The following is a 24,363-nucleotide window of genomic DNA, read 5'->3' as shown; positions in this document are numbered from 1 at the left end:
CACAAAATGTCATACTCCATTACAGCAGCACCCAAATGATACAGTTTAATTCACTCACACCAGCAGTGGTTTGGTGGCTGAGTGCCTTATTGCTCAGGAAACACAACAGAAAGTTTCTCTTCAGACAAGCAATTCAAACTACTTCAGGTATTACATCGCCTATCAAAAGGGTTGGCTAAAGGGTTAGAGGGCAATACAACTAAATTTCACATTATTAAGCTTTACTTCAGTTCACCAAGACAATACCATCTCCAGTGACATCATTACTAGGTCCCTAAAAAATGAGTTTTTCCACCCCTGTATTCTCCATCGGAGTTAGCAACACCTGGGATTTTGCACTTCATTGAAAGTCATTTTTCCAGTCAGGAGACAATTTACAGGGGATAAGGTTCAATGGGTAATTTTGATTTGAGAGCTCATGCAAGCCGATCCTCTACTGTAATGCCCCTAATGCTCTCTGCTCTGTGTTTCTCTGTGGGATCCTGTTCCCAAATTTAGACTGAAGCGACCAAGACCAGAGATACATGAATAATAAAATAATGAGTATGATCAGGTTGCCAAGCAGTGGATTTGACAAACAAAGCCTGACACTATAATATTGCTTCTATCTCGGGCATTAATATTACATTTCCCTCCAGTTTGCTTATTCAGAACCAAAGATAACTCTCTCAGTGTTGTTCAAACACGTTTCTCGATGCTATTGATTTGTTTCTTTTATTCGACAAAAAACATGGAGAACTGACATCTTGATCTGATAGCCTGTTATTTTTATAATTGCATAGATCAAGTGTTTCAAATAGTTTGCCTTCTGCTCCACTCAGTTACAGTCTGAGCCAGTCATCAGCTGCTCTCTACACTGTCACTGCTTATGCTGGATAGTGTCTGAAAATACTACCAGTACTATTCAGTTTCCACAAGCAACACTGATTTTCACCGATTTCTCTTCAGGTTCAGGACATGAACGACAACTATGTTAAGAAAGAAATTATTTTATCATCAACCGTTTTCAGGTATATCATTATTTTGTGTGTTGTCCATAATTCTGTTTCTGCTAACCTTTGTCCTCAATTTTTAATCACTCTGTAATTTGTCTGAATGTTACTATAACAATCATAACTAATTAATATCAAAGGTCACCTGAAAGGTAAAGCTAGATCACTCTGAAACTTTGGCAAACATTTCAGTTTCACAGCCGGTGTTTTGATGAATTTGTAATATCATGAATTAGTTGTGTTGTGAAGCTTTAGCATAAGAAAGTAGGACATTTATACAAGTGGTTATCTTGTATAAACAGCATCCCCTGTGTAATAATCAAACCACAGCAGCAGCTGTTGCCCACAAAAAATTATGCATATGATTACTTTCAGTCAAGATAATCTCTTTTAAAATAATGGTATGGGGGCCACACAGAGTTTTAAATTATCAATCACAAACTTAGGGGACTAATTAAATTGTTATGACAAAAGTCTTGTGTCATGACTACATCCGCATTTAAAAGCCATTCTTCCTGCCTTTACCAATGTTTCTACACAGAGGTGAACTGAGGATAAGGTAAACTTAAAAAGCAGCCTGATGTTTTGTGCCCCACGTGTCACTCATCTATCACTTGTCACTCACTGACACTGTAATTAGATCGTTTTCCATTTGTAGCCTGATTACTTTTGACCTCGTTTTGTATGCTAATCCAGCAGACAGAGGGGAAAAAAACAAACAGCTCATCCAGATGAGTATGCAGAAGAGTCATTTGCCCGGCATGAATACACAGATGCCATTTAGGATGATGACGCACCTACTGTACTTCCCCCCTACCTGGCATCTGTCCTGAGAAGTCAGACACTGAGGTGGAGGACGCCTGCTCTAACTGTGAAACATGACGTGATCACAGTCATCAGGACCACTGCAGTCCTCTGATTGACAGGTTTCATATGCAGATTTCCTGATCATCTGAACACAAAACAAGAATTTTAATTTGCACAGCAAAGTTTTGTTGTTGTTGTTGTTGTGGTCATATCAACTTGATGTATTATCTTAATGGCCTTCCAAGTGTTTGTAAATCAGCAATTAAGGTGAGTGATTACAGCATCCACATGAATGGAGCCATTACATTACATTACAAAATAAAAGGCTCAAATTTCATTGTTATTTTTTAGAACAATGGAAATTAACATGGATATTCTCACTGATGACATGATGAAAATAATGAAAAGGCTTTTTTGTCCAATTTATATCATTAAATCAGCTATTATCAATATTCTTATATTAACAATGAATCACATGACTACTTATATGAAAGAGAAATACTTTTGTTTTGGTTTGCGGTTTTGGTTCACTTTCACCGCACTCTGCAAGTGTTATTCACCCAGCACCAAACAACAGACACAGTTAGTGAGTAGCTTGTGCACCAAGCAGCTGAAGAAAGAGAGTGAATATTGGACTTAGATTCATCAGATGGATGAACTCTAAATTAATGCTAACGGTCTACATATGTCAAGTGTTGTTACTGTTGTGTTTACAGCTTGTTTCTGCCCCCCCACCCTAAGAAGCCAAGAAAAAATTGTGTTCTGTTGCAGTTGATTTACACATTCAGCAGTTACAGAGCAACATTAGCATTCATATTCACTCTCTTTTAGCTGTGTTTTTGGTCTCTACCAATTCCTGAGGGAAATATCTGGCTCTTGAGCTGTTTATGCTCCATGTTTACCAGCTAGTCACTGTGTCTGTCTGCTGTTTGGAGCTGAGCAGGTCATGTACAGTGGATTTTAGAGCTTTATCACTGAAAAAGCTGCATCCTGAGACTGAAAACAACACATTGAGAGCAGTGAGTCTGAATGAATACATCAAAATTGCAGAGCCAGACAGCTAAACAGTGAACTGAAACTCACGTTAAAGCTCTCGTAAAGCCAGCAATTCTCAGTAGGTAACACTACAACAACCCCTTTTTTTTGTCTGTGGGTTCACGAGTGACACCTCATATTGTGACTCATCTGATACATTGCTATTTTAAAAAGATATCAATTATAGCCACTCAGTGTAATAATTCTATAAATCAAGCGCCCTTAACCCCTGTACTGATGCATCCTTCATGTTTGTTGTCTCTAAGCTTCAAGTACTGAGACTCTAAGCCTCAAGTACTGTTGATTCTGAACAACCTTGTTCAGAGTCATTACAAGCTGAGGTCTGGGCTCTGAGCTTGTTGACTGCTGTTTGTGTCTCTGCCACTAACATACAAAACATCTTCATTACCTGTGGCATAATGAGGCTGCAGACTCCACCAGCCAGGAACTGACAATATTTACACGTTTCCAAAAAAAACTTACACTGTCACACTTACAAAAGTTATACTTTTTTTTTTTAAATGGTCACATATGGGATTTCAACCCTTCTCCTGTGTCCTGTGACATACCCTCAGACCTGTGCTGTTGAGTGTATTATGCACATGTTGCTCAACATTGCAGCAGTGTTTTCGTCATCCTGCAGAGATCACATCTTCATGAGACACACAGCCACCTGTACTTTCACACATGTGCTCCCTGAATCCAGGCATTTCTCACATTATCTGCAGGAAGAAGGAAGAATTTAATAAGGAAGAATTTAATAATGTATCACATAACAAACAGTGGCTTATAGCTGCTTTGTGTTCCTGCAATGACAGCCTCGACCCCAAAAAATCACATCCTGTGCTTTCACAGTACAACCACTGCTGATCTAAAAAAAACACCTGTCAACACAAGACATTTTAAACACAAGCATCCCTGAAAGTCTTTGTTTTCTGCACACACACACACAACCCACTGTAGCTCCAGCTTCTCGTTACTTGTCACGAGGTGATGCAGTGAGCACAGCACAGCACATTTAACACGCAGCGTGGCCTGTAAAGATACGCTAAATCTCTGCTCCGAGTCATCTTGTAATTGAAATGAAAGAACCAGCTGTGCCAACAGGAATTTTGATACAACATCTGCCACAACCTGGATTCCCAAGGCATGTAGTCTTAAAAAGAGGAAAATGTCAAAACACAACCACTTTAGACTGGCGCGAAGAAGAAAACCAAAGTCCCTCGAGAGGCTGTATTGATTCCAGAGCCAGCCATTCGAGGCATAAATGTTGCTGTTTGGCTGTTGGTGCAGATATTTTATCAGTAAAGAGCATATTTCAGTATTGATGGGTGTTCATCCTCCACATTCTGGCACAAATAACATCAGGTTATGGATTCAAAAAACTTAATATCTCCCATTTCTCAAGATTTATGTTGGCTTGAATGTGTATCAGATCAGTCCTTGAGCTAAGGAAACTATTATTACATTATCATTTTGACCTTTTCTGTTTTCAGAATATTTTGTTGTGATAATGTCACTGTCCTCCAGCTCACAGGGAAACACATTTTTAACATTCTAGTTTTGAACATTTGTATCTCAATCCTCCATCCCCAGTTCTTTGCCTAGGGGCATTAACAGTATGATACGAACCACACAGTTTCACTGGGGATGTCCATCCCCCGGAGCTGTAAAACATATACAGCAAAAACAAATTAGGCTAATATACAAAAGACTGAGAACATAATCAGATTATTCAGTGAGCTTTGTGCATAAATGTGTTTTATTTTTCATCTCTGACACTGTAGCTTGTTTAACCAACACAAACCTCTCTCCGCCTTGCTTCACAACAAATCCTGAACCATCCTCACTCAGTGTAGGAGAGAACAGATCTTTTTACGCATGTGATTTGGTAAATGTGAAGCCTGAGGAGGTGTATAGTTGTAGAAAACAATAATATTGACTTGACAGTCAACTGTGAATTACCTGCAAACAGATCCACTAACCTTCTCAGTGACTCGATGTGCACGGATACAGAGAGGGAACATTGGGCTTCTCTTTAACAGTGACAGTTTGCAAACGCTCTGTGGCTGTCCTTCATCATAAATCCCTCCATCTCCAGCTTCGCTTGTAATCCCCCCGCAAAGCGAGAGATGTTGCCGGATGCCACAGAAGTTCATAAGGTTAATGATATCTGTGTTAACGTCCAATCAAAATACCCCCAACAATACAGGGGACAAGTGAATACGCTGAACAAAGTGCTACTGTTACACACTGAACAGTCATAACTAAATTGGTTTATTACTCAGAAAAAAACCCATCACACATAAAGATTATCTCAGTGGCCATAATTAAAAAAAAAAAAATCAGACCTGATCAAAGTGCAAGCAATCTGCCTTTTCATATCCTCCTGCAGTCTATGCCACCCTGTTACAGGAGACTGCTGGTACCAAGGTACAAACATAATATTCTCTTATAAGTGAAACTAATTCAATACTTCATTTTGTATTTAGACAGAGAAGGCATGGACGCCTACTGAAATGAGTCAACACTGATATACAGGTGGGGTCACTGAACATTTTTAAGGTTGTCTACACACAGTGAATAGAGGAATTGCTTTGTGACTGCTTGAATCATTGTCTGCCAGTAGAGTGAGCAATGAATCTGAATATTTTGGCAGCACAATATAATCTATTTAAACTTTAGCCCTGTCTGCCACTGGCCTTTAACAGCACATCCAATCAGATTACAGCTGAGCAAGGAACTTGAAGAAATGTAGACAGCAGCACTGATTTTTCAGATACTGTATATAGTGTTAAAAATAATTTTTGTTTATAAAATGTAAAAGTTATATATTGGCATACTGGCACTGAGCCGAATCATATCATGGTAAAGTGGCCTCCGACTGATGTACTGATATTTGTGGCACAGACAGTCGATTAGTTCATTTGTAAGGCTCCTTTTTCTCCTTTCTATCTTTTATATGATATCTTTTATGTCATTGTATCTTTAAAAAATGTTGTATCTTCCGGTTTTAGATCATTTGTTGGAGAAAACAAACAAAATAAAGACATCACCTTGGACCTGAGGATGGAGCCCTAGACATGTTTTTGATATATTTCCATGGAAAGGTTAGGTTACAGGTCTAATGTGAATTTTGTCACCCAAAAAACTGTAAAAACAGATCTAGTGAGAACCAGTCACAGGCCTCAGCATTCTTCACACTCATCACCACTCCAGCTCTTTGTATTATATAACAAATAGGAAACTAGGCTGCTTTAAGTATCAGAAACAACTATTCAAATTGAACTTCATTATGTAAAACATCAAACTCAAATGCACATCTCCACAGGGGAAGCCACTCACACTAATCAGCACACACCCCATCAACAACGTCTGACACACTGCACAACTATGCATGTCAGACATGAGAGCTTAATTACCTCTGCTCAGGAGGCATCTGCTTCAAAAACTACTCAACAGATTAATGAAATTTCCTGATAGATTAGGCAATGGGCCAAGATACAGCATAATAGTTTTTAGTTTGGATTGCGCCACCATGTGGGCATTCAGAAACCATTATCCTTGGACTTATGGAGCAGAACTAAAATTCTTCCAACTGTGTTTATGCGTGTAAGACATATCCACATGTCAACACTTTTTAGCCCCTTTTAGTTTTTTGCAAACTCTTTCCACAAATTTCATGAGGATGATTTTTAAATTCTACTCAGGCGTCATTAGTGTGCCTCTTGAAATTTTAAACTATTCATGCTTATGCAAAACCAGGATTAAGGTATTTTAGAAAATCAGCATTATTATCTGTCTTTATGTATGTTTGATACAGATCCAGATGCATATTAAAAACATCTAACATTTAAATAACAAATTTAGAGGATTCGAAGGCATTCATCCTCTGAGTGGTTTTAGCTGAATGATATGCAGCACATTTGCTTTTACCTTTGAAGCTTTTATGTTTTAGTTTTTTGCTGCTTGTCTTGTGCTGCCCACATCTTTCCTGACCATCAGTAGTGAAATATTAATGACCCATATTAACAGAGGGTATCTGGTCGGGATTTGAGACATCATGTATTGTGGCAGGAGCACCTGAAAAATGCATCAAAATAACAGCCAGGGTTCGCCTCACACATACTGATATACAGTACTTATGGTAAAGGTCTTCAGGCAGACTCTGTCCCCTGAGGAGCTGAACTGAACCAGGTCTTCCACTCTTTGTAATTCAAAGAGGACTCCACAGAGAGTGTAATAACATGGCTATTGGACAGCTTCAGTGAATTTCTCCACATATTGTACAAGCCTACAAACCTGACACCTACAGAGAGAAATAAACCAGAGAAATAAAAGCACCTGTATAATACAATATAATCAGATACAACAGTCCTGCTCCCATATGTAATTGGAAAATAAAACCAGTAACAGACCTTCTTAACAAAAACAGAACATTTCAGTGAGGTAGTATTTCTTGCAGGACTAGTGTGCAGCATTGAATTATACTGTACAGGTGTTTCTGTAAACCTGTTTCACAGAGGATGTTTGGAGATTTGTGAAACACAGGTGTAGCTAACAACATAAAGAACAGCTGAGTCATCATTAACGTTATTTATTATGCCTGTGATCTTCCACCATGCGACTATACACAGTGGGAATAGTCTAGTTTTTTTTTTTTTTTTCGAAGAATGAAGTAGGTGTTCTGTCAAAGTCTTGTTTTCCCATTTAGACACCCATTCATCTCAGCTCAGAAAACGACAGAGAAAGACAGATTAAAAGTGACCTTTTTTGTAGAGATATTTTGCAGAACAGAGGCTGGATAGGAAAGGGGGCAGACACAGTTTAGACTCAAAGAGACTTGAAATCTACTGCACTCTATATGTTAACACCATGTTAACACCCCCCTTGCAAACAATATATGTGCCAGCAAGTGGTTAGGCTTTTGCCATCTCTGTTTGGCATTATGACAAAAATGCACACACACACAGTTGTGTCTGTATGTGTGTTTTGAAATTGAACACCACTGAACCACTGTTTGTCAGAAACTCCAACAGTAATATTCAACAAACAAAAAATATTTTACCTTAACTCATTGCCGCTTGAATTGCTACAGCCTCTGCACTGTATCTGTACCTCCTGTAGGAGGAGAGTAAATAAAGTAAAAAATGGCAGAGTGAGCTGCATGGATGCTTCATGGAGATACTCATTATTTTGACCTGTCAATAATCTGTCAATGACAGCAAACTCAGAATAGCAAAAACATACCCACATCTAGTTTGTGGCACAACACCTTCGTCCCATTATGCATAATAGCAAAAATGTCACACATCCCTGCTCAGTGACTTTAGTTTGTGTCTGACTGTTTTGTTGCCTTGTTAGTAAAGAATGATATAATGTGTTCCATAATGGAAGAGTTTCTTCATGTACCTGTATGATGAATTTGCTCTGCATCCCTTTAGTCCTGGCACCACCAGCTAAACCCCAAATGCAATCAAACACCCGTTGTTCACACCCGCTCTGAGGTGGGTGGGAGGTAGGAAAGACTGAGGTGGACTCTCATCAATGCAGCATGAGATTCCTGATGGAAAGCATTCCAACACTTTATCATCCATTGAGGAAATTAAAGTCTGTTAAATAATGTGGTCTAGTGGACTATACTGAATTAAATGTAACAGCATTGACTTATTGACTCTTTTCTCCAACTCTGGCTCTTTCACTGCTTCAGTTGTTTGTTGTTGTTGTTTTTTTTTTTTGTTTGTTTTTTTAAATTAAACATGTATTGCCACACATTCAGGCTCCACTGGATTAAAATGGAGGCTCCTCTCTTTATCTACTCCGTTGCCATGGCGAATCAGATCTTTCATTGATGGTGGTTTTTTTTCATTCACGCTTCTTCATTCAACATTCTGAGAGTTGATTGAACAAACTTAGATCAGCTGTTGTGGAATGGAAATCCCAGAGTTTCTGATCTCAGTGTTAGTCATTTCAGAGAACAGGGTTAGGCTCTGAGTTTGTTAGGCCTGCTTTCTTGTTATAAGGAACCCCAGTTTATATAGAGCCAAAATACTGTTACCTTGTGGCCATTTGCATGTAATGTCACTCAGCTCTGCAACTTGTGGAAACCCATTTCTGCCAGTGTGGTGAAAAAAGGAGAGATCCGTTACATTATTATTGCCCATAAAGAAGCTGAGAGAAATGCCAACACTATCAGTCAGTAGCCAAAGATCACCATTAACTCCCAGGCTCAGGCACAGCTGAGTTTAACTTACTTTAATACTGACAACACTCACATTGATGTTGTCCTACTTTAGTTTCAGGTTTCCACTCTGCTCTGTGTTTCATGGTCAGAAGATACATCTTCTCACCTTGGTGGTTCATTACACTCAGTATCCTGTGAAATATTTCAAGCAGCCAACCACTGCACAGAAATTAGGCATGGTGAATGCTCTTATCCTAACTGTACCTTAGCATTGTTTTGCTGTTCACCCTCTATACCCCCCACTATTAGCAACCACTAGGGATTCCATTGCAACCAAACATCCCGTGACACAGGACACCAACACCTTTTTAATTATTTGTGTTTTAATAATACAAGCATTTGCAGCAGTATTTAGATATTTAAATAGAATAATTCTTCACATATGGCAAAGTCAACAAAATAAATATATGGTGTATATAAATACAAAACATGATCTGAACAGTGAACCTGTCCTTACAAAAGTATACTTCATTCATTTAAGCTGCAACCACTGTGCGACTACTGTGTGACCTGTGTGAATAGTAATCATAGTCACACCTTATACTTTACCTTGATGTGGGGTGAGGTGCAGTGAAATCCCACAAATGCCACATTTTTTCTTAGATGTTTCATAATTAGTTGTCTGACTGTGGTCATTGGTCTTTATAAAAAAAAAAAAAGCAGTGCCATACCTTATATATTTCACTTCAAGTCAGTGCCTGCATGAAGGAAATTACAACATTCAGTGTCAAAGTGCCTCTGTTTTCAAATCACTATAGAGCAGTATTTTTTTTTTCCTCCACAGTAACGTCGGTCACACCGTGAACCTGAGTGAGTTGCTTGCAGTCCAATGAAGCCAGTAATTTCCTTGATCCAGGCAGGGTAGGGATGAAATGCTCGGTGAGAGACACTGAGGCGTAGCTGCCAATATCTCTGAGGGTAGGACAGGAAATGACAGTGGTGGTTACAAAAGAGAAAGACAGACAAGGTAAGAATAAAGATATCAAGTATATTTTTCTCCTCACCCATAATTAATCTTGTGAGCAGTTTGGAGGCCCAGTCCTTCCACATGGAATATCACTGCTTTCAGCACCTGTGGCAGTGGATTTGTAAATGAAATCTCCACTGCCATCTTCTCTCCCACCACGGCCTTCCCGATTGGCTGTGTGACAACAGAGGAAAGAGGGAAACCAAGGATCTGAAATGCTATTTTTCATAATTTTATCAGTAATAGTTTACCGTTAAGCTGTTTGACTGACCTTTAGGATGAGGTCTGGGGTCCTGAGTCGAAAACTGAACTGAATGGCCAGGACCTGCTGTGTTTCTTTGACCCTGCCTGTCAGTGTCAGCATCAGGGCGGCCTGATCTATCAGCTGGTTCTTGTAGTCTTTGTATTCCAGGGACCACTCCAAAACCTTTTCTGTATGTAGCAAATGGCAACATGTTGAGTGCTGTTTCAATGATGCTATAAATGTGTTTTTTTATTTATTTATTTATCTGTCATCTTCTGTCATTTCCCAAAATGTTGAACTCTTCCTTTAAGCAGGACAAAAAAAAGCATCATTCCCTCTTACAGCTTTTACTTTACTACCAAGGAAACACCAATTACAGATTCACTTTTTTTAGAATTCTTTTTGATGGTGAGAGAAACCTTTTAATGCTGCCGAGGGAACCTGTAGGCTATGATTAAAAAAAAAAAGAACCCCAGGTGCCACAACCTCCATCTTCCTCCTGAAAACCACACTAAAACCATCCACTCACCCTCATTGGGCAGCACGTCAATGTCTGTGCTGTCTTTTCTGACCATGGCCTTGTGGACACCGGTGTAGTACATGACGGCCGCCTGGCTGTGCAGCATGACTGTGCGTTGCTCTGAGCTGCTGTTTTGTAACTTGATGGTCAGCTCTGCGTCACTTCCCATTTTCGGACCTTTACCATTCATGGTCACTTCCACAGAGATGTCCTCTGCTGTGGGAGGTGAAAAGGCCCCTGCTTTGGAGCCGTGGCGACATGCTGTTTCTACAGCAATGCGTTCCTCCTCTGTGCCTGAGAATGACCGCAAATGTCAAGTTCATTCAAAAATGCAGTTTTGTAGAGAGAGCTGTGAAACCTTTTGTATCCTATACCCTGAGTGCTTGTGATTCTTACGTGAACATTTCAGTGTGTGCAATTTGTTTGATGATACCTTCAGGATGTTTGTAAAGGTGTGTGATGTCACTGCGCTCATCAGAGCCAACAGCCTTGGTGCTGATTTTGTGGCCCACTGCCTTTTTCTCACTGTAGATTTGACTGAAGGTCCCATCTGCATTCTTCTGCCAGTAAATTTTATCACTGTTTACCTGACAATATACACAGAGGGGGAGAAAGAGAGCGAGAGGTTAGATTGGGAGTTAGAGAGGAGGGGAGTTGGAAAATAAAGCCCTGAACAGATGGGAAACTGTCACGCATCTTTTGATGTCTACCATATGGCTCATTATTAGCATACAGTACACGTATAGTCTGTCAACACAAAACAACAACTAAAAGATCGGCCCCTCCTGTAGGTCACATATGTGAGGAAAAATTGTATTTTAGAAGTTTTATTTCTGCTGCATTGATTTTGACCGTTGTTATTCTGTAACTTTGTGAACATGCAACTGAGAATTTCTGTATGTGCTTTTTTAGGATAAATGATGTATTCCACTAACCTCAGCAAACACAAATGGACAGTCATGTTTTAGGTAGACCTGACCATTGCGGACAGCAGTGAGAGACGCAGGACCACAGCGGAATGTTCCCTGACTGGTCTCCTGAGGCGTGGCGTCGACAGCTTGCCAGCCTCCGTAGCCTGGAGGCAAGTCTGGACGAGCCATCCAGCAGTCGTTCCACACATGGAAGTTCCTTCAGGAAAACGTTTGAAGGTCAGGCTTAATAATCTAGACAGTATTGTATGTCAAGTAAAAGTGTAGTTATGTGTAGCATTACAAAGATAGTGACAGAACGCACCAGATAGAGTCAGTATTAAGGTGACCTAAAGGCTCAAGGTTCTCGTCCAAGTACACATCTGTTGTCAAGGAGACGTCTGTGTCATGAGCTGAGCTGTAGTTGGTCACAGTCCGACTGGGGATGCCCATACACCGTAACACTGGGTGATAAGGCATCAGGAGTCAGTATCTGTGTGACATTCACTTGTCCCACACCAATACAGCACATGTCACATTAACACATGATAAGAAAAAAAAGTATAAACCATAAGCTCACCTGTGGTGAATACACCAGCAAAGACCCAGCACTGGCCATACTTAACAGGGGTGCCACTGTTTTTATGGTATCCCATCAGGATCTCCACACTTCCACTCCACACTGTTGGACTAGTCCCACCTGAATAGTCTCCCGACCAATTTCCCTCCAGAACACCATGGTCATCAGGGGAGTTGATCTGGATAAATAAAGTGTTCTTTTGTTTGTTTTTCATATGCACTTCTGAATCTGAAGCAATAAACTAGAGAAATAGAAACCCTGTCCCTGCAGAACTGATCTAGTAGACATTACATAATTTCACAGGGTTAGTGATAACTCTGACCTGCTGGTGGTACTAGAGGAAAGGTTAGAGGCTCAGCAAAGTCAAGGGGTTTCATCTTCTATTGTGACACAGTATCTGTACCAAATTGCATGGCAATGCATTCAGTAGTTGAGTGCTACTTTATGGTAGCACTAAGAAAAAGTAAAGAGATCTGCAGAGTTAGTGGGCTTTATCCTCTGAATTTCATGTCAATCCATCCAGTAGCTGTTGAGATATTTCAGTCTGGGCCTGCCTTCCCTCAGCCCATGCTGCTACCTTGGCAAAAACCACATGATTATGTTAGGAGGTCATATTTAACACCTTTTTGTCTGAATGTCCCATTCTGTACTGGTGCTGAAAAAGGACGGAAAAAAATCCATCAGCCTAGACCCTATTATGCTGTAGACATTCTGCTGACCCACTACTGTGATGTGTGGAGAAGTTATCACGGCCAAAGGTGGTTTAACACAACATACTGAACAGAGGGTTGTATTGTTGTGGTCAGAGTATACTGGTATATTAGGAAGAGAAAAATAAATGCAGGTAGATCAAGTGTATAAAAGAGACTTAGCGCATTCTTACCATGGCTGAGATGATTCGCACCACATTAACCGGGTCTCCCCAACCAGATTGAGGAGTTCCACTCTTTTCCAGGACAAAGAGGCAGGCATCCAGAATCCCATCATCAAACTGAACACAAAACAGAGACAAACATGAGATAGTTGGGAAAGGCCATCCAGTTTCTGCTGCTCAGTTCAAACACTGATGTGGGAAGATAATGCAGCCCACTCACCTGTCCATAGCTCCAGGTCCTGACTCCAATTTGATTCTCTGTGCCGTAGTAGATTCGTCCAACATCATTCAGAACATACTCCTGCCTCTCATCTTCAGAATCCATGAACACTGCGTCATCTGACAGAGAGCAGGTAAGAACAGCTTTAAAATTGGGAATAACATAACTCATAGCATAAAATCACTCTGAGCAGTGGGTGAGCTGTCTAAATCCTACAGCATGGCCTTTGGCATACTGACATAAGCTCACACTTCAGCTCACTTTTTTTTTACTTCTCTCTCTCTATGTTATTATTCCCATTCTTCTTGACCATAATTTTATGGGATTTTTTTGGTCAGTTGCTAGTATTATATCAGTAGTATGTCCCTAGTTTCACTATTGTAAAACCAGTGCAGGTAAAAACAAGATACTCAACAGTACAAAAGCCCTGCAGTAAGTATCCACTTAAGTTTGTAAAGCAGTCACCAATCAGATGTGTGACTTTCTGCAGAACAATAGTTTATTTGAGAGTATTTCAGGAGTCCGGAGTGCATCACAGCACAGAGACAGCACTGGTTTAAATTTCAAATTATCTTCTAATTGCATCACACATAGGACTTGTGTCTGTACTGTGTCTTGATAGATCTTTACGCTGCATTTGACAACACTGATCGTCTTGTCCTAGAGCAGAGACTGGAACCTTTAATTGGCATTAAAGGAACCTCAATGTTAAAGTCTTTTTGCTTCCTTTATGCAGTATTTTTAGGAAACACTATAAACTTTCATTGTTATGCAAATGATATCCAGTTATATTTATCACTGAAACCAGATAAAACCAGTTAACTAAACTTCAAACATACCTTAAGGACTTAAAGACCTGAATTACCTGCAACTTTTGTATATTAAACTCAGACAACACACTACCTAATGATATCATTACTATAGATGGCAATGACCTCATCTTTAGCACCACCATAAGGAATAAGGAAAGTTATCTTTGATATGTCCTTTAACTACAACATAAAACAAACTTCAAGGACTGCCTACAAAAATCAGATCAGGCACATCTGTCACAAAAAATGAGCTAGCAAGTCTATAGTTAAGGCTGGCTTTGGCTTGCCTTGAACCAACCCCTAGTTATGTTGCTATAGGCCTAACCTGCCAGAGGACTTCCCATGACACACTAAGCTTCTCTCTCGTCCTCTCCCTCTCCCTCTGTATGCATTCATATCCCTTTAAGTATTCCTGCCTCCGGAAATGTAGAGTCTAGATTTGTGATTGTAAGCCACCTACTGACCCAAGATCCTGCTCAACACCCACTGCTGGAATAATGATAATAATTATTAAGATAATATTAATAATAAATTATTATTGTTAATGTACATCCCTTTGTGGAACTTGCATTGCACTATGTTCTCTGTTCCTGCTCTCTCAGTTTAACAGGTTAGCTGTTTCCTCCTTCAGTTTCTGTGCTAAAGCAAATAACATATTTCATTACATATACATACATTATGCACTTCACCAAAGTTTTTATTAACTGCAGGGATCTATGGTGTTGTATTGTAATGTTTTTCAGTAGACACCACTCTTTGTAGAGATCCAGCTGAAGCAGTTACAATATAATTTTTTTAAAGTCCCATGTTTACCTTCACACCAGGGATTGAACAACATGTAGATGTCATTAGCAGGGTCATGTGTGGAAATGGCCTGGCCGTTTGTACAGTTTGTTTCCACTGTGAGCTGATACTGGCCAATGATCGCTGTGGGTGGAGAATTAACTGACAGCCTTATCCTTTTGTCATCCTTTGTCACAATAGCAGCCTCCCAACGACCGTCTTCCAACTCTTCCACTAAAGGGATGATCACATGGGTTCCCTTTGACACTGTTGGCAGTGGCCCTGAGGCGGAAAGAGAAGGCACATTAACATGTGAAGGGGTAGCATGCCCAAACAGAGGCAGAGCACCAAAATGTTCAATCACTGTATTTTTTTTTCACCACAGTTCACCTCCTTCCCTTAATGCCACACCCAGATTCCTGCTTTGTTGTGTGTGTTTGAATAAACAGAAACCAAATGAAAAGAACACAGAATGTACTGTGACAAGAACACACACATGCACACACAACACACACACATAACGCACACCATGCACACACACACACACACACAGCATGTCATGACAGCATTCAATCTCAGCATAGCTAAATGACATCTTTACTTAAACGGCAGTTTGCTGTTCAGCTTCAGTGTTACTGCCAAGAACAATATTTATTTCCAAAGTAAGTGGAGAGATACCAGAACTGCCAAATCACAGTGCACTCTATAATGAAGAAACTCACAATTTCCAGTATTACATATAACTGAAGCTAAAATGCTGAGCTCCCCCTCTAAAGTGAACGTGGATAACTACAGCCCTCTCTGGTTTTTATCCTCTGTTCTCAGTGGTTGTAACTTCATCTTTCTTTGCTGTGTTTACAAATGACTTCACAGAACCAAATCACAAAGCAGAAATTTCACAATGCGATGTTAATTTGGACAGACGGACCACTGATTGTGTGTGACAACTGGAAACAGAACCTGCTTCCATAGAGATGAGTGAAATGAAAGAAACAACCACTGTGAACAGAGATGTATGAGCCACTGCATTAAGCTGTCTAAGAAACTGAGAAATAGCAAGGAGACACAAGGGCAGCAGAATGAGTCACCAGCTGACAGCAAAGTAGCGGCTGTGTTTAGTGTTAAGAAATTTTGATCTGCTAAAGTCAAAAGGTCAAATTTTCCCCTGGACACAAGTGGTTAAAGGGGATCTATTACGTTCATTTTAGCTCTATATATTTATTCTGGGACTCCTCAAAGGTAGCTTTGCATGATTCACAATTTTAAAAATTCCTTATTTATCTCATGCTTGCCTGTTATGCAGCGCCTTGGTTAAGCCTCTGACTGAAATATCCAATATTAGCTCCAGGCTCTTTAAGGTCATTCTCCCTAAAACTCATATTCTTCTGTTTGGTCAACTTCCGGAGGCAGCACCCAGTGCTTCTGAGCAATGATGAGCAATAATGTGGAGGTTCTGAAGCCACTGAATAATACAGTATAATTGATTGGTAATGGAAAATTCTCAAAATCCATCTGCACATGTTTGAGCCTGAGGCTGATCTGGGATGGACAGCAGCATAAACATGATAACAGCAAGACAACTCTGTTTATTTGATATTATGCCCATCATCTACTTATTGTGTGACATAACAGTGGATTTAGTCTTTCAATCACAAACCATATATAAACATTTTTCTATATATTGATTCAAGTGACCAAGTGATGTCAGCTTGTTGGGAAAGATGAAAAAACTCTGTAAAGCTTGTCTTCAGAGCAGTAAGCAGTAAGCAAGGTCAACTGTTTCTTGAGTTAATGCTAGGCTACACTAACCAGCTGCTGGCTGTAGCCCACAAATGTGAGAGTGGTATTGATCTTCCCATGTGACTTTTGGCAGAAAAGTGAATAAGTCTGTTTCCCAAGATGTAAAACAATTATTCTATCATTCTAAAGCATCATACACAACCCTAAAGCCCAAATGTCAACTTTCACTTAACGTTTTTCAGAATTTTTGAAGCAGATTTTCATGAAATCCTGTGAACACATTCATGCTCCCATGGGAGATAAACCCTTTTGTTTCTCCTGACATCAAGGCCTTTCATTCAGCACTCCTTCAGGAAAAACTCAATATTTTCAGTCCTACGACAGATAAGACAGACAGAGAGACTAAGAAAAACAAAAACTGCGCCATGTGCAGTTCAGTCTGCCCCAGACTTTCATTCTGCGAGGTGTTATGAAAATTGTAGCCACTCTGAGCCGTAAGCAGGCGTTAAGGCTTTGAAATGCACAGCGAACCACAAAGTCAGAGCATTCAAGTGTTGACTTTCACTTGAATTTTAAAAACAACAGACTGAGCTGTGATTAGCTTCATGCTGTGGGGGCCCGCCTCTCAGAGTACACGATTTGGGCTGAGTACAGGGTGCTGTAGGCACAGCTGAAAACAGATTGATCTGAGATGTGAGTGGAAAAGTGGCACTTGTCTGTTAGACCGTTTGTTTTGAAATGAAATATCCAGCATTTGGAAAGCGGTGGCATCATTTTCAAAGGCGTTAAAATGTGCATTATCTGCAGCTGCCATTGTCCTCCTGCTGATTGCTGGTATGACAGATGGCTTTTTAATGGCTTTTTTAAATTACTTGATGATTATTCATAATCAGTGTTAATTTTGTTATTACATAACACTGTGGGCTTCATAGGCTGAAACAATATACATTCAGTTTTCTCTAAAATACAATGTAGAATATAATTTGAGAAAAATGGCTTCACCTTTATAGCAACCATATATTCCTCAGTATTAACCAGTAAACATAGGGTAAAAAATTTATTCCTATATGGATGCATAGCTTTGCTGTAAAAAAAAAAAAAAGACAGTGTAATTGTTCTCTTCAAGCTTCACTTGTTATCACACACAGCTGTAATTGCAGGATCTATATTGGTCTGTGTCCCCTCTGCCTTACATCACTACACACAATAGGAGAGGGAGCTGAGACAGAAATGAACAGTACATAAAAAGGTGGTGGGCTGAGGCTGAGACAGTCGGTAGTGGCAGCATTGATGGTGAATTGTCAGTATATGGGAGTTTTAGTTAGAACAGGAGTAAGGACATGGCATCTGTAAAACACTCTACCTGAAGCATAGCAACCAGAATGGTTACCATAGCAATAGTAACCAAAAATCTCCCTCCCAATCTCTTTGTCTCTCTCTCTCCCTATCCATCTGTCTCACACACAAATGCAACAGAATCTATATACTCCTCACACACGCACAAGCAGCCAAATGAACAGCATACGCTATGAGCATAAAATCAAAAACTTCTTGCTGGCACATCTTCACATCCTCCCACAGCCCTGAACATCCTTCCTCATTTTCCTGTGACTGCCCAGGAACAGGGACTCTCAATTATCATGTGCAGCTCTGCACAGGGTTTCTCAGAGGGTCAGGGAAGCATGTGAGTGTGCTCTGGCCAGGCTGGATTGTGTCAATCCAGTTTCATAATATAAATTGAATTAAACATTAGCTGTTATCTATGGAATATGAATCTCCAGTGTTGTTGTGAAAGTATCTATATATTTTTATAATGTTATTCTGATGTCAAGTTCTGTGTTTGGATTGATCCTGGTTAACAAGCATTGCACAGTTTCTGTCAAGGACTCAGACTAACCTCTTTTAAGTTCAAGGTGAAGTTCATCAGTGTCGGGGTTAAAAGGTCGAGACAGGGTAATCCACATCTGGAAGGTCTGCCCTCTGCGAATAATAAAATGATCACTTTGGTAGAGATTTGTGTGGTGCTCTGTGCGGTTCAGCCCTGATTTACTTTTCATCAGGTCTATCGATCGCACTTTGAGAAGGAGCTCTGTGAAAACAAGGATACGAGAGAGGGAAGTCTATCAGATGGCTAGAATTCATTTTGTGTGATAAATGACACGACTGTGAGCCCTCCAAAACGCCAGTTACCATCAAGCTCGCTGTCACCGGGAACAGGCTTCTCGCTATTTATCCCCTCTTCCTTATCCGGCTCATCAATCCCAGTAACCAAAGTGTCTGTGATGTCGTCGTCATTTGGCTGGGGACAGCAGCACGGACAGACCTTTCGCAGCCACCGCCGACATGCATTTTCTTTCTGGGCATTGTCTTCTTCTGGTTGTTCTTTTTCTTCCTCTGTGTCCTCTCCAAATCCAAGAGTGACAGATGGAAACCGACCCACTGCAGCTCTGTCTCTGATTGATCGCGGCTCTACAGGCATCCTGAGAAAAAAAAAAACAAGCACAGTAATGAAACTTAGGGCTTTGTCAGTGATTATGCACCAGTTTCCTATAAAATATCACATTTTTTTATAGATGCAGCCCCAAAACAGGGAGTTAACATCCTGTAAGATTTCACACTGTGATAGGTGTTCAACACAAATCTGATGGCTCAAAAAGTGTCCCGTCACGGTAGACTGATTTCGGACTTAACCCATTGTCAGATTACTTTAGAAGAGGAAGAAAGAGGCTTTCATACAGCTGAGTGTAGCATCACTGTTAATCCAGCTCATCAACACATCGTCATGATATGGGCTGACAGCCCCATTACAGATGGCTCCTGTACAACACTTGTTTTAATTATTCTGAGATTGAGAGTGAGACATTTCTGATTTGAGTCCTTAATGTGGTGGCAAATATTATCTTTAGCAATATCTGTCTGTTTGAACGAATATCACAAAGAGGTACTTATGTATTGTTCCAATTAAATTCTACTGTTGGATAAGATTTCTGTTTGCTACCTTGAGAGTGACAGAGAAATTCTTAACTTGTGTATAAAGCTGAAAATCTTAAGTAGGCTAATGGATTTATCACAGTGGTTCCCAACCTTGTCAGACAAACCACAGCCCTGTCACATGAAGTCAAGCTTTTAGTGAAAGCATTCATCATGTTTGCCAGTAGTGTCCAGATGTTACAAGTGAAAATATTTTTAAAGTTAAGATAAAATTGTAATTTTTCTCTTTTCAAATAGTTGATCAATCTTTCCATGTGTGTACCCAACTGCAGAAGTACCCTCTAAGTACCCCCGGTTGGGAATCATTGATTTATATGAAGAAACACAGAAACGTTTATAACATGATACACTATACTGTCACATTAATATTCCTCCTCTTGCCTGCTTGTGAATTTGAGGCTATGTGATATTGATGCAGCCGATACATTAACTGAAATTATTATGCAGATATTTTGATGATGTAACCGCAAAGAGGAATTCATCATATGATTGACAATTCTCCTACATTAAGAATGAAACAACATCATAAATACTGATCCGCCAATATTGCTGCTATCGTGAATTGGTCATCCTCGTTCTGCACACATACAGAATTATCCCTCATGGCAGGAAGCAGGAAGGATGCTTTGACTCTCTGATACCATCAGGACACATCTGGAGCTGATTCACTGATGCTGAATTACAGTCTGATTTATGAGTCACTGAAAGCATCCAGGAGGTCCTCTCGGGAGGTGAACACGTGCTCTGATTTACAACTGTGCTATGAAACAAATTCATTTCTTTGCGTAAAAGCTCAAAACACTATGCTTTGTCACCTCTTGACGACAGAGATTACAGGCACATTTCTCAGATGAAATGTCAGAGAAGAAGAAGAAAAATGTGAATGAATTCAAATCCTTCCTATTTATATCTCATATTTGCCTTTCCTTTGCTCACCTGACTCTGCTTCACCTTTCATCTTTCTAGGAGCAATGCCACCATCAAGGAAAACCCACTGAAAGCCCTTCCCACTCCTGCTTACATTCCTCAGCAACAGTGACTAGTACAACAGGCTTAGATGAAGCACTGGCAAGACTGACAATGAGTTCAGTGAGTACAGACAGACACTGTAGTAGGTGAGGGAACGCCTCCAGTTCAGGATTGTGCGTCATATTTACAGCTGACAGACAAGGCAAAATAGATCTTAACAAAACAAGCTGCATTCTAAAATACGCAACAACCTGATAATCATGCTATGTGCATTATGACAACCTCCTACTGTTTCTTCTTCTCTGACATGAAAGTGAAGAGTACAAAGCTCAACAGTTGATATTACCTCAGGTGCTTAGCAACTAAAACTGGGCTCGTTGATAATATACTGTATACATTTTACTGTCAGCTAATGTAGGAACCAAATGTTAATCCATCTAATTGTTATTGAGCTATTTCAGTCTAGAAATAGTAAAACTGTTCCAATAAATCTGCTCTGCTTTTTCTCACTAATGTATTCATAATCTCCATATCATCACAGATGTTATAACTGGGAAGCCTTGGTGAGTTGTGAAAGTTTATTACAGGGTGGGCCCTCACAATATCCACCACAGCACATCCCTCAATGCCAAAAATACAGAGAGAGGTTGGGGAGAAAGACTGCATGGAATTGTGCTCCATATGATTTAAATTACAGCTCACAGGGTATCTCAGATCCAGAAAAGTGACTCACCCATACAAATCAACAAATTTATTTACAATAATCTTTTAAATAAAAGATAAAATATTTGCACTGTGCTGTAAACTAACACAGTGAGATGAGGAAGTACACTCCTCACCAAGCCCACACAACTGTGACAGTGAGAATGCGTGATATGTTGTGGAAGATAAGATGCTTGACAGCTGAACCTGCTATGACATGAGATTCTCATCACTTTGTCATCTGCTGTGTTACATCCCAACTACTCAAAGCAGACTTTCTCTGCCTCCCACTGGACTATGGCACATGTCTGGGTGACTGTATCCAACATGCAGTGTGAGACTTTGTACATACAACTAAATCATACGTATAGGTCTGGTAAATTCAGTCAGATGAAGTGGGTCTAAGTTCACCCCCACGATGTCAACAGCAGATATGCCCATGCACTATTCATTAAAGTTGAATATTTTCCTCCAGGAGGGTGATGATCCAGTAAGCATCCCGCAGCTACACTCATGACCAATTTGCCTAGGGGCCACTCATTTAGAGTCACTAAGAAAGAAACAAAGGGACCTTCACTGATGTCTGTTAATATCAGAATGAAAGCATTCACAGGGTTCAGCTTATAATGCTGACTTTTCATTTGACAAGTCAAATAATGTAAATGTTTTGCAGTATTGCATTAATAAGGACATATTTATTTAAGGAAAGAGCCCTTAGGAATCTTTTCCAGTCAGGTCATGGGGTTTAAAAATATATACTTTATAGCTGTATCATGCAGTTGTGAGTGAAGAATGAGAATCCCTTTGAGGAAACAGAACGACATTAAAAACTAATTCTAACAGTTAATCATGCAAGAAATGGCAGTCACTAAAGTCTTAGGCTACTACATGCATAATCCTGGCATGGTAGTAAGACAACAATACAGAACTTGTAGCTGTCTCCTTTCCCTATAAATCAAGTGAATTACTTAGGGCATGAAATCTGACAGTGTAGAGCTAGGGAGAAAAGTTTGAATGTAAATTAATCTGAGCCAAGTAGATATTCTTAACACTATACAGTCATATTAATCAAAGCCCTAGTTGTCAGGCTACATATAGACAAGAGCTACATGTGAAACAGCTAATTCAAACTCACTCAGTTCAATGGCAGGAGAAATGTGACAATGCAGACTGAAGGAAGAAATCTTCTGTTCACTGCTACAAGTTCAGGTCTCCTTTAAATACTTGTGAGCTAAGACAGACACGCCTTTCCGCTGCAAGAGAGGAGTCAGATCAAATATTTCTTCCAAACAACAACTGAAATCATTTGGGTAGGGCACAAGCATGCACTTAAATTTCATGGGAAAATCTGACAGTTTGGCAAGCAATACCTTTTTTGTCATTCTCAATCTGTATTGTTTACTCATATATTGGGTCTACACTCAATCCGTATTAAACAACATATTTGTGATATGTCTGATCAGTTAATGTCTCATTATTTTAACTATGTATAACTCTCTATGATTATAGGTCATTAAAGGGGCTATTTGTAAGATTTCTCTGCCTCCAAACATGGTTTCTTGCAGGGAGAGGGTGGTGGTAATGGTTGCTTGCCAAAAGCTTCAGCCATCATTACAATGACAATACAGGAAGTTAGAATACAGCTTCTGAGCAGCACTTCTTCTTCAGGGCAGTCTGGACACTACACTGAGTCGCTAGTGGTAAGTGACAAGATGGGCTGGCCAGGCTGGGGCTAGCTGGTTAGCATGCTAACTTCATTAGCAGAAAAGAAGTGACAGAACTAGAAGCAAAATGTTGCTCTTTTTTTTTTCCACCACTGGAGACAGCTCTTGGTGAGTAAAGGAGTGAAGTTTTATGACTCGCAACATTGCTTCTGGTAATTAAGCAACTGATAGGAAGTGGCTACGTAGCAATATCAACCCTTAACTTTAAACTGCAAGTTGTAAATATATGACAACAAAGTAATATGTATCCACGCTGGTAAACCCTAAATTATCATATAATGATTATTATTTGTACAAGCAGTATTGGAATCCAACCTAGTTTAATACTTGTGTCCCATCCATGTCCCAAGCTATTTAATTTGTTCATTCATTCATTAAACAAACTCTCTTCTATTTAAGTGTCCCAGTAAGCCAGGACAGTGTGACAATGAGCCAGCATGCACAATACCAGGACCCTGAAACTGAAGCAGCGACATGGAATTGATTAATAAAAGTAAGTATAATGTTATAATTAATAAGAAAAGAAAAAAGAAAACTTCAGACTCCTTTTATTGGCACGCAGTCAACTCAGGCATGACATCAGTCCCAGCTCTGGCTTCCAGCGTAAGAAATAAATGGAACACAGCCAGTCAAAGTTGGCCAACCCACTGTGTGGGAGGGTCCACACCTTATTCATAGAAAGGTTTGACTCTTTGCAGGGGAGTAGGTGTCCATCAGTTAAAATTTCATGCATATGACAAGAGCTGAATAAGTGAATTATCTGATCTATGTATCTACACCAACTGGTTGAGTAGGTTTTCAATGGGTTTCTCAACCGTGTGACAGGTCAACTTTGAACAAAAGCTGCGTAATTCTATTGCATAATTTAGGGGGATGACTGTGTTTCATAAATATTTTTGTGATGCCACTGTAAATGGATAAACCAATGAAGACTGGAATGTCATTTGAAAACCTCTACCAGATCTCAAAGCAATTACGTACAAAATATTACTCATTACATGACAAGGAATGCATCGACTGGACTGTTTTTAACTGGGCCAGAGGTGTGGTTCTATGGATGGCAAAGACAGTTGGTCCCTGAAATATTGTCCAGATATTCATAGTCCCCAGAGATGCCCAGCACCACTCCTCTTTTACTCCAGCACCACTGGTTTACATGTGGATTCTTGTGAAATGTCAGCTATTGAATGAATTTCCATCTTACACAGATGATAAATCCTCATTACTTTGCAGATCCTCTGACTTTTTTCC

General features: G+C 39.9%; 1 protein-coding gene across 1 annotated transcript; it reads right to left on the bottom strand.

Moving 5' to 3' along the window:
• Positions 1-9,383: 9,383 nt before the first annotated feature.
• On the bottom strand, positions 9,384-22,615 carry LOC108879162 (protein-glutamine gamma-glutamyltransferase K). The gene is made up of 14 exons (XM_018670361.2): positions 22,524-22,615; positions 18,917-19,206; positions 18,624-18,815; positions 15,017-15,268; positions 13,392-13,510; positions 13,181-13,288; positions 12,298-12,475; positions 12,043-12,181; positions 11,745-11,937; positions 11,243-11,396; positions 10,819-11,103; positions 10,317-10,477; positions 10,083-10,219; positions 9,384-9,990 (listed from the first exon to the last, which is right to left on the bottom strand). The coding sequence occupies exons 2-14, from the start codon at positions 19,203-19,205 to the stop codon at positions 9,831-9,833; spliced, it is 2,367 nt and encodes a 788-aa protein (XP_018525877.1). The 5' UTR covers position 19,206; positions 22,524-22,615; the 3' UTR covers positions 9,384-9,830.
• Between the last annotated feature and the right edge of the window lie 1,748 nt (positions 22,616-24,363).

The sequence above is a fragment of the Lates calcarifer genome, linkage group LG17, assembly GCF_001640805.2.
Source record: "Lates calcarifer isolate ASB-BC8 linkage group LG17, TLL_Latcal_v3, whole genome shotgun sequence".
Taxonomy (NCBI): domain Eukaryota; kingdom Metazoa; phylum Chordata; class Actinopteri; family Centropomidae; genus Lates; species Lates calcarifer.
Note: the sequence above shows the minus strand (reverse complement) of the source record. Positions and strands in the feature narration are given on the sequence as shown.